Raw genomic sequence first — 11,037 nt, forward strand, 5'->3', positions numbered from 1 at the left:
TTAGATGTAGTCCTTACTACTAGGGGGATCAAAGGGTATGGCGAGAAAGCAGGAATGGGGTACTGAAGTTGCATGTTCAGCCATGAACTCATTGAATGGTGGTGCAGGCTCGAAGGGCCGAATGGCCTACTCCTGCACCTATTTTCTATGTCTATGTCTATGTCTATTCCAGATCCTAACCACTCACTGCGTAAAAAAGTTTTCCTCATGTCATCTTTGCTTCTTCTGCCAGTCACCTTAAATCTGTGTCCTCTGGTTCTCGACCCTTCCACCAATGGGAACAGTTTCTCTCTGTCTACTCTGTCCGGACCCCTCATGATTTTGAACACCTCGATCAAATCTCCACTCAATCTTCCCTTCTCTAACCCCAACATTAAAGTCAATTGTTGAGATCAGATAACGCAGCACAGACTAGCGATGGAAGCTTGGGTCCCGAGTAACCAATAACCTGGTAACTGTCTGAAGCCAGGGGAGAGAGATCAGAGGAAATAACTGTGTAAGCTTTAAAAGCACATTATGCAATTAGTGAACTCAAATTTCTGAACTAGTAAAAAGTATAAATTTCATTTATTATAGCACCTTTCCCGACCACCGGACATCCCAAAGCGCTTTACAACCAATGAAGTATTTTTTTGTTGTAATGTGGGAAGCGCAGCAGCCAATTTGCGCACAGCAAGGTCCCACAAACAGCAATCTGATAATGACCAGAGAATCTGTTTTAATGATGTTGGTTGAGGGATAAATATTGGCCAGGCCACCGGGTATAACTCCCCTGCTCTTATGAGAGATTCTGGCAGAACAGGTTGTCGAGTAAATGCCAGTCATTGCTTTGATTGTTTCAGGTCGAAACCATAGGCGATGCCTACATGGTGGCTTCAGGGCTCCCAAAGAGAAATGGTAATAAGCACGCTGCTGAGATCGCCAACATGTCCCTGGACATCCTCAGCTCTGTGGGTTCCTTCAAAATGAGACACATGCCTGAGGTCCCCATCAAGATAAGAATCGGGATACATTCAGGTGAGTACCTTGCAGCAATGGTGTTAGCGCAGGTAACGTCTGAGGTAAATGGACGAGGTCTTCAGAGAATCATAACATTTGCAGCACGGAAGGAGGCCATTGTGGCCCACCGTGTCCGCGCCGGCCGACCAAGAGCCACCCAGCCTAATCCCACTTTCCAGCTCTCGGTCCGTAGCCCTGTGGGTTACGGCACTTCAGGAGCACATCCAAGTACTTTTTAAATGCGATGAGGGTTTCTGCCTCTACCACCCTTTCAGGCAGTGAGTTCCAGACCCCCACCGCCCTCTGGGTGAAGACATTTCCCCTCAACTCCCCTCTAAACCTCCTACCAATTATCTTTAAGTCTATGTCCCCTGGTTGTTGACCTCTTTGCTAAGGGAAATAGGTCCTTCCTATCCATTCTATCCAGGCCCCTCATAATTTTATACACCTCGACCAGGTCTCCACTCTGCCTATCCAATCTCTCCTTATAGCTAAAATTCTCCAGTCCAGGCAAGATCCTCATAAATGTGCTCTGTACCCTCTCCAGTGCGATCACAGCTTTTCTGTAATGTGGTGACTAGAACTGCACACTGTACTCTTAGGCCTTCATGTAATCGAATTTAGGAATCCGAGCAAAAGGGGAATAGAACACTATTTGGCATCAGAATCTATTTTAACTTCCTCCCTGCTTAGTTTCTGCCCGGGGATGGGGGGGGGAAGGGGGTGTGGGGGGAGAGGAAGCAACTAAAATTGAGCGGGGTGTCTCTCCTACTCCTTTCCCGCCCCGATCTGACTAACTACAGGTGACACAGACACCCACCCCCCCACCTGAGCCAACGGGCCTTCCCCTTTAAATATGCAGATCAGGCTCCGATGATGTCGTTGGGCTCCAATCTCCTATTTTAATCCAAGGCCCGATCAGACCAACTCTGCCGGGAATAACAACAGAAAATGCTGGAAACGCTCAGCAAGGTCCGGGAGCATCTGTGGAGAGAGAAACAGAGTTAACATTTCAGGTCGGTGACCCTTCGTCAGAACTGGAAAAAGTTAGAGATTTAACAGGTTTTTAAGCAAGTGTAGGGGGCAGGGAGAGGGGGGAGGGGAGGAAAGAACAAAAGGGGAGGGTCTGTGATAGGGTGGAAGGCAGGAGAGATTCGAGAGACAAAAGGGATGATGGTGCGAGGAGAAAGGAGATGGTAATGGGATCAGTTAAGGAACAAATGGATCGGGAGGAAGTGTAAATGGGAATCATCATCATCATTATCGTTGGCAGTCCCTTGAAATCGAGGAAGACTTGCTTCCACTCCAAAACTGAGTTCTCAGGTGGCTGAACAGTCCAATACGGGAATTATAGTCTCTGTCACAGGTGGGACAGACAGTGGTTGGAGGAAAAGGTGGGTGGTTATGATCTGAAATTGTTGAACTCGATTTTGAGTCCAGAAGACTGCCTCATAGAAAGATGAGGTGCTGTTCCTCGAGCTTGCGTTGAGCTTCGTTGGAACAGTGCAGGAGGCCAAGGACAGAGAGGTCAGAGTGGGATTGGAGCGGAGAATTAAAGTGACAGGCGACCGAAAGCTCGGGGTCACGCTTACGGACAGCCGGGAACTGAATCGAGAGCCAGAGGAGGCCCAGTTAGGTCATTCCTTCTGGGCCAGGAGGGGGCGGGAGTTCGTCTCTGGGCCTTCCTTGCTCTGCACTCCCGCGCCCTCCCCACCCCCGACTCCTCCCCAAATCACCTTTAGATCCCCCCCCCACCCCCAACCCCTTCATCACTTACCTGCCGCTGTGAACCATTCCCATGGGTACCAATGGTGCCGCCTGAATTCCCGCTCCCTCCCGCGGACCACACACTGATTCCTGCTGGGGTTCGGGCGGGAGTCGGAATCGGGATATGGAAATCAGTCTCCGGAGTCAGAATCTCTCAGGACCTCGGTACGCGAGTTTATCGCTCAAACACCCGCCACCCAACCGCGCACAGAACGATCCCGCACGGAGTTAAAATGGCGGGCGAGGGCTCACAGTTCAGGTGCAGCACGGGTTCGATGTAAAGTAAAGCTCCCTCTCATGTCTTAACCCCAGGGTCGGAAAAGCAACCCTTTAGTGGATAGGTTCTCTCACCTCTGATTCAGAAGGTTGTGCGTTCAAGTCCCACTTTAGAAACTTGAGCACAAAATCTAGGCCGACACTCCCAGTGCAGTACTGAGGGAGCGCCGCACTGTCGGAGGGGCAGTGCTGAGGGAGCGCTGCACTGTCGGAGGGGCAGTACTGAGAGAGCGCTGCACTGTCGGAGGGGCAGTACTGAGGGAGCGCTGCACTGTCGGAGGGGCAGTGCTGAGGGAGCGCTGCACTGTCGGAGGGGCAGTGCTGAGGGAGCGCTGCACTGTCGGAGGGGCAGTGCTGAGGGAGCGCTGCACTGTCGGAGGGGCAGTACTGAGGGAGCGCTGCACTGTCGGAGGGGCAGTACTGAGGGAGCGCTGCACTGTTGGAGGGGCAGTACTGAGGGAGCGCTGCACTGTTGGAGGGGCAGTACTGAGGGAGCGCTGCACTGTCGGAGGGGCAGTACTGAGGGAGCGGCGCACTGTCGGAGGTGCTGTCTTTTGGGTGAGACGTTCAACCGAGGTCCTGTCTGCTCTCTCGGGTGGACGTAAACGATCTGATGGTACTATTTTGAAGATCAGGTGAGTTAACCCCAGTCACCTAAATCAACAACACTAAAACAGATTATCTGGTCATGATCACATTGTTGTTTGTGGGAGCTTGCTGTGCACAAATTGTCTGCCGCGTTTCCTGCATTAAAACAGCGATTACGCATTAAAAGTAGTTCTTTGGCTGTAAACTTGCTTTTGGATGCTCTGAGGTGGTGAAAGGTGCTATAGAAATGCAATTTATTTTTCCTTATGCAGTTGCTGAATGACCTTGTGCAAAATTTCTCGGTCACCTCCTTTAATAAAATATTGTCTACATTAAAGATGTTTGTATTTCAAGACCATCAAGTGTTGACAGTGTGTTGTGCCTCTCAGCTCGCTGGTTAAGTGCGGGTTGGTGAAGATAATGCGAGATTTCACCCTCTCCCCCCTCCCCCCCCCCCCCCCCCCCCCCCCCGCAGGGCCATGTGTGGCAGGAGTGGTTGGCCTTACCATGCCCAGATATTGCCTGTTTGGAGACACCATTAACACCGCATCGCGCATGGAATCCACAAGCCTGCGTGAGTATTACTGAGTCGGAATCACACCTTAGCTTCTCGGTTGTAACGGTAGCATAATGGTCAAATCACTGGATTAGCCAGAGGCCTGGACTAATGATTTAGAGACCTGAGTTCAAATCCCACCATGGCAGCTGGGGAATTTAAATTCAGTTAATTAAATAAATCTGGAATTAAAAAGCCAATATTGCTAATGGTGACCATGAAACACTTGATTATTAATAAAACCCATCTGGTTTACGAATTAGGGAAGGAAATCTGCCATTTTTACTTGGTCTGGCCCATCTGTGACTCCAGGCCCATAGCAACGTGGTTGACTCTTAACTGCCCTCTGAAATGGTGGCTTGCCACCACTTTCTTGTGGGCAATTAGGGATGGGCAATAAATGCTGGCTTTGCCAGCGATACCTGCATCCCAGGAACAAATAAGTTTAAAAAAAAAAAAAATGAGGGACAAAAAAAAATATGGAGGGAGAAGATTCTAGTTGGATTTTTATTTTAGTGTTAAACGTATCATCACCCCTCCCACCCAATATCCACTTGCTTTGTATTTTGCATCATTAAAGTCATAGAATGATACAGCATAGAAGGAGGCCATTCAGCCCATTGTGCCTGTGCCGGCTCTTTGAAAGAGCGATCCAATTCATCCCTGAAATGTTCCCTTTTCAAGTATTTATCCAATTTCCTTTTGAAAGTCATTATTGAATGGGCTCCCACCACCCTTGCAGGCAGTGCATTCCAGCTCATAACAACTCGCTGCATAATAACATTCTCCTCATCCTCACTTTGGTTCTTTTGCCAATTATCTTGAAAGGGAGCACTTAGAGAGAGGTGGACACTTGTGGTTGCTTCTTGTGTAACTAGTTCATTCGCTGAGCTCTTACTAATAGTGGAGACCATTGCTGGTGGGTGGAGACCATTGCTGGTGGGTGGAGACCATTGCTGGTGGGTGGAGACCATTGCTGGTGGGTGGAGACCATTGCTGGTGGGTGGAGACCATTGCTGGTGAATGGAGACCATTGCTGGTGAGTGGAGACCATTGCACCCTGTTTGTTCAGAATCCCAATCTACCCACCACATCCTGAGCCAAGATGGCAGGCCTTCTCATGATGCTTTCCTGATGTGGCTTTTAATTTGGGCACGGTGTGTAACTGGGTCCCGAAGTGAGCAGCTTCATGATTTATCTCCACCTCCAACACTGGTCAATATGGTGTTTTTTTTAAACCGGCCCCACTAATGTCTGCCATCATCTCCTCTTGCCTTTTGCTAAAGTTCCACCTTGGTTCAGTTGATAGTCCCTTCATCTGTGTGGCAGAAGGCTGTAGGTTCAAGCCCTACTTTAGGCCTTGAATATGCAATTTAGGCTGACCACTCAGTGCAGTACTGAGAGAGTGCTGTATTGTCAGAAGTGCCCTCTTTGAGTTAAACTAATGCTCAGCTCTGATGGACATTAGAATCCTACAAGATCAGGGAGTTGTTAAAAAATTTGTTCACGGAATGTGAGCGTTGTTGGCAAAGCCGGCATTTATTGCCCATCCCTAATTGCCCCTTGAGCAGGTGGTGGTGAGCCGCCTTCTTGAACCGCTGCAGTCCGTGTGGTGAAGCTGCTCCCACAATGCTGTTAGGGAGCGAGTTCCAGGATTTTGACCCAGCGATGATGAAGGAATGGCGATATACTTCCAAGTCAGAAGGGTGTGTAACTTGGAGGGGAACGTGGAGGTGGTGGTGTTCCCATGTGCCTGCTGCCCTTGTCCTTCTAGGCGGTAGAGGTCGCAGGTTTGGGAGGTGCTGCTGAAGAAGCCTTGGCGAGTTGCTGCAGTGCATCTTGTAGATGGTGCACACTGCAGCCACGGTGCGCCGGTGGTGGAGGGAGTGAGTGTTGAAGGTGGTGGATGGGATACCGATCAAGCGGGCTGCTTTGTCCTGGATGGTGTTGAGCTTTTTGAGTGTAGTTGGAGCTGCACTCATCCAGGCAAGTGGAGAGTGTTCCATCACACTCCTGACTTGTGCCTTGTAGATGGTGGAAAGGCTTTGGGGAGTCAGGAGGTGAGACACTCACCGCAGAATACCCAGCCTCTGACCTGCTCTTGTAGCCACAGTATTTATGTGGCTGGTCCAGTTAAGCTTCTGGTCAATGCTGACCCCCAGGATGTTGATGGTCAGGGATTCGGCGTTAAGGGGCGGTGGTTAGACTCTCGCTTGTTGGAGATGGAGATGGAGATGGTCATTGCCTGGCACTTAAGTTGCGTGAATGTTATCTGCCACTTATCAGCCCAAGCCTGAATGTCGTCCAGGTCTTGCTGCATAAGAGCATGGACTGCTTCATTATCTGAGGAGTTGCGAATGGCACTGAATACTGTGAAATCATCAGCGAACATCCCCACTTCTGTCCTTGTGATGGAGGGAAGGTCATTGATGAAGCAGCTGAAGATCAGGGAGTTACAGAAGAACATAAGAAATAGGAGGAGTAGGCCATACGGCCCCTCGAACCTGCTCCGCCTTTCAATAAGATCATGGCTGATCTGATCATTGACTCAGCTCCACTTCTCTGCCCGCTCCCCATAACTCCTTATTCCTTTATCATTTAAGAAACTGTATTTCTGTCTTAAATTTATTCAATGTCCCAGCTTCCACAGCTCTCTGAGGCAGCGAATTCCACAGAATTACAACCCTCTGAGAGAAGAAATTTCTCCACATCTGTTTTAAATGGGAAGCCCCTTATTCTAAGACTATGCCCTCTAGTTCTAGTCTCCCCTATCAGTGGAAACATCCTCTCTGCATCCACCTTGTCAAGTCCCCTCATAAACTTATACGTTTTGATAAGATCATCTCTCATTCTTCTGAATTCCAATGAGTGGAGGCCCAACCTACTCAACCTTTCCTCATAAGTCAACCCCCTCATCTCCGGAATCAACCTAGTGAACCTTCTCTGAACTGCCTCCAAAGCAAGTATATCCTTTCGTAAATATGGAAACCAAAACTGTATGCATTATTCCAGGTGTGGCCTCACCAATACCTGTACAGCTGTAACAAGACTTCCCTGCTTTTATACTCCATCCCCTTTGCACCAGGAGTTCTCCTGGTGTCCTGACCAATATTTCAGACTCGACCGCTACCGTGGAAATGATTGCTAATTCATCTTGCGGGATCTTGTGTGCAAAATGGCTCTGGTGTTGGTTGATTGTCTACGTAGAAAAGTGTCTGTCCGTTAAAAGTAAGTTATTGCCTGCAAAGAGTGTAATGTTGCTATTACCTGAAGCACTTTTTCTAGAGAAGGCTGAGGGGTGACCTAATAGAAGGTTTTTTAAATGATGAAAGGGTTCGATAGAGTAGATGTGGAGAAGATGTTCCCACTTGAGGCAGAGACAAAAACTAGAGGCCATCAATATCAGACAGTCACAAATAAATCCAATGGGGAATTCAGGAGAAGCTTTTTCACCCAGAGAGTGGTGAGAATGTGGAACTCGCTGCCGCAGGGAGTGGTTGAGGCGAATAGCAGAGATGCCTTTAAGGGGAGGCTGGATAAACACATGAGGGAGAAAGGAATAGAAGGGAGAGAGGAATATGGTGATGGGGTGAGATGAAGTAAAGTTGGAGGAGGCTTGAGTGGCACGGACCAATTGGGCCCAATGGCCTGTTTCTGAGATATACATAAATACTATGTAATAATCTTTACCATCTGATTGCTTCACTTTGGGGTTCAGAGAGGAATTTCCTAGAATGTTTTCCTAAACTGCCCTGGGTTTTTTTTTGCTTCTCCGAGGAGATTGTGTGGTGGGTTCATGAAGTGGATGAGAGGTGAGGTTGGTCTTTATGTTGTACCATGAAATATGGGGCAGGCTTGATGGGTCAGCCAGTCTTTCATCTTCCTATACTTCCACATGAAGGGGAAAAAAAACAACCAATCAGAAAGGTTGAACGTGAGCCTACAATTAGTCACTAGACACTTAGTAATGCCACTCTATAGATGGCTACTGAGGGAGTGCTGTACTGTCGGTAGTACCCTTTTTCAGATCAGACGTTGAACAGTCTGCTCTCTCAGGTGTCATGTAAAAATTCCCAGGGCACTATTCTGAAGAAGAGTAGGGAAGTTATCCCCGATGCCCTGGCCAATATTTATCCCTCAACTAACATCCCTGAACCGGTTATCTGGTCATCATCACATTTGCTGTTTGTGGGAGCTTGCTGTGCACAAACTGGCTACCGCATTTCCCACATTACAACAGTGAATGCACTTCAAAAGTGCTTCATCGGCTGTGAAGCGCCTTGGGACATCATGTGGTTGTGAAAGGCGCTATAGAAATGCAAGTCTTTCTTTCCAAGCAGCCTGACCAAAGCCTTCACAAAGGAAGGATATTGTTTGTTTGTTGTCTATTTCATTGCCCTGGATTAACACCATATTGTTTCTGCTTTACAGCTTATCGAATTCATGTCAATCAGAGCACAGTAAAGGTTCTCCACAGTTTGAATGATGGCTATCGAATACAGGTCCGAGGGAAAACTGAGTTGAAGGTGAGGGAGATGATTTCTCACCGAGTTACAGGGCTCGCTAACATTGTGTTACCCTGGAAATACCCTGTATACCAAACATTGCGCTCATCATAAGAACATAAGAACATAATACTCGGAGCAGGAGTCGGCCACATGGCCCCTCGAGCCTGCTCCGCCATTCAATAAGATCATGGATGATCTTCGACCTCAGCTCCACTTTCCCGCCCGATCCCCTTATCCCTTCATTCCCCTAGAGTCCAAAATCTATCGATCTTAGCCTTAAATAAAGTCAATGACTGAGCCTCCACAGCAATCTGGGGTAGGCAATTTCAAAGGTTCACCACCCTCTGAGTGAAGACATTTCTTCTCATCTCAGTCCTAAATGGGCCAACTCCTTATCCTGAGACTATGCCCCGCTAGATCTAAACTCTTCAGTCAGGGAAACATCATCTCAGCATCTACCCTGTCAAACCCTCTCAAAATCTTGTATGTTTCAATGAGATCACCTCTCATTCTTCCAAACATTCTACTCAACCTCTCCTCATAGGACAACCCTCTCAACCCAGGAATCAATCTAGTGAACCTTCATTGCACGCCCTCTAAGTATGTCCTTTCTCAGATAAGGAGAACAGAACTGTACACAGTACCCCAGCTGTGGTCTCACCAAAGCTCTGTTCAATTGCAGCGAGACCTCGTAAGTCTTATATTCCAAACCCCTTGCAATAAAGGCGAACATACCATTTGCCTTCTTAATTGCTTGCTGTACCTGCATGCTAACTCTGACTTTCGTGTACAAGGACACTCAAAACCCTCTGAACACCAGCGTTTGATAGTTTTTCGCCATCTTCTTTGGCTTGGTGCCAATTTCTGTCTGATTACACTCCTGTGAAGCACCTTTGTTTTTCTATGTTGTCGGGAGTGGAGAACAGATTGGATAGGCTGGGTTTGTTTTCCTTGGAACAGAGGAGGCTGAGGGGAGACCTCACTGAGGTGTATACAATTATGAGGGGCTAGATAGAGTGGATAGGAAACACCTATTTCCCTGAGCAGAGGGGTCAACAGCCAGGAGGCATAAATTTAAAGCAATTGGTAGAAGGTTTAGAGAGGATTTGAGGGGAAATTTCTTCACCCAGAGGACGGTGAGGGACTGGAACTCACTGCCTGAAAGAGTGGTAGAGGCAGGAACCCTCACCACATTTAAAAAATACTTGGATGTGCAGTAACCTGCGGTAACCTACAGGGCTACGGACCTAGAGCTGGAAAGTGGGATTAGGCTGGATAGACACTTGTTGGCCAACGCGGACACAATGGACCAAAATGGCCTCCTTCCGTGCTGTGAACTTCTATGATTCTATATAAATGCAACATGTTGTTGTAGTAGTGCTGGGCTGTGAAATCCATGACTGATATTTGCTCATCTATTTATTCATGTTGATCTTTGTATGTCTATTTTTGTGCTAATATTAACATCCAGGGGAAAATATGGACCCTTGTTTTTCATATTTCAGGGCAAAGGCATAGAAGAAACCTATTGGCTTGTAGGAAAAGACAACTTTACTGCTCCTTTACCTGAACCTTCGGCAATCAAACCAGGGTAAGGACTTCTCATTGATGGGTTAAGAGATAACTATCTATAAGGAAGGTCGCTGTGCAAAGGTGGATGGTGTATTGTTCCAATAGGAACTGGACAGATTGTAGGCTGCTAAGAAGTTTCTGACTGAGGATCCAATGAGGCTTTCAGATCTGATATCCTTCTCCCATCCACCCAAAGGCTCGTGGACAACATCTCAGTCCAGAGCCCTGTGTCGATGGCAGTCTTTCGCATTTGGTTTCATTGAGTTTTCTTAAAGACAGCTGCGCCTGATTTAATTGGATGTCACGGAGACAAGGGGGGGGTCGTGATTTTAACCCCACTCGTTCAGCAGAAACCCGGTGGGGGGGCAGTTAAAATAGTCACCTGTCCGAAAGCTGCCACGATAGCGATGTCTGCAATTTGAACCTGTGTTCCTGAGCAGGCAGCAAGGACACCCGTCCCGAGCCAACAGGGTCCTTCTGCAGGTAGGCCTGTTGTGACCCGATGGCATCATTGAGACCCGACTGCAATTTTAACTCGGGCCTGAGCGGGGAATTCCACCTGGAGTTAAAATCGGGGGTCGCTTGCTCTCTGATTGAAAACAAAGGGAGCAGTGATTGAGTATGTGGACATCGTTCTCGTCCTCGGCCCTCTGAGGGTGGAGGGAGGGGCGATGAACTCACATCCTGTTAGTCAATGGGAGCACATGAGGGGGATGAAGGTTAACGAAAGAGAACAAAAAAAATCTCTTGTGTCGGTTGCTGGATTGTTTG

The 11,037-nt window shown here is 48.1% G+C and overlaps 1 protein-coding gene across 1 annotated transcript in view; it reads left to right on the forward strand.

Annotated features, from left to right (window-relative positions):
* The window catches only part of LOC139274919 (retinal guanylyl cyclase 2-like), an 81,050-nt gene extending 70,761 nt beyond the window's left edge, over window positions 1-10,289 (forward strand). The window contains exons 14-17 of the mRNA XM_070891655.1: window positions 843-1,017; window positions 4,106-4,204; window positions 8,618-8,712; window positions 10,200-10,289. Of these exons, the coding sequence (XP_070747756.1) occupies window positions 843-1,017; window positions 4,106-4,204; window positions 8,618-8,712; window positions 10,200-10,289 (459 nt within the window). The remainder of the gene's footprint in view (window positions 1-842; window positions 1,018-4,105; window positions 4,205-8,617; window positions 8,713-10,199) is intronic.
* Window positions 10,290-11,037: the final 748 nt, after the last annotated feature.

Source organism: Pristiophorus japonicus, chromosome 10 (assembly GCF_044704955.1).
Source record: "Pristiophorus japonicus isolate sPriJap1 chromosome 10, sPriJap1.hap1, whole genome shotgun sequence".
Taxonomy (NCBI): domain Eukaryota; kingdom Metazoa; phylum Chordata; class Chondrichthyes; family Pristiophoridae; genus Pristiophorus; species Pristiophorus japonicus.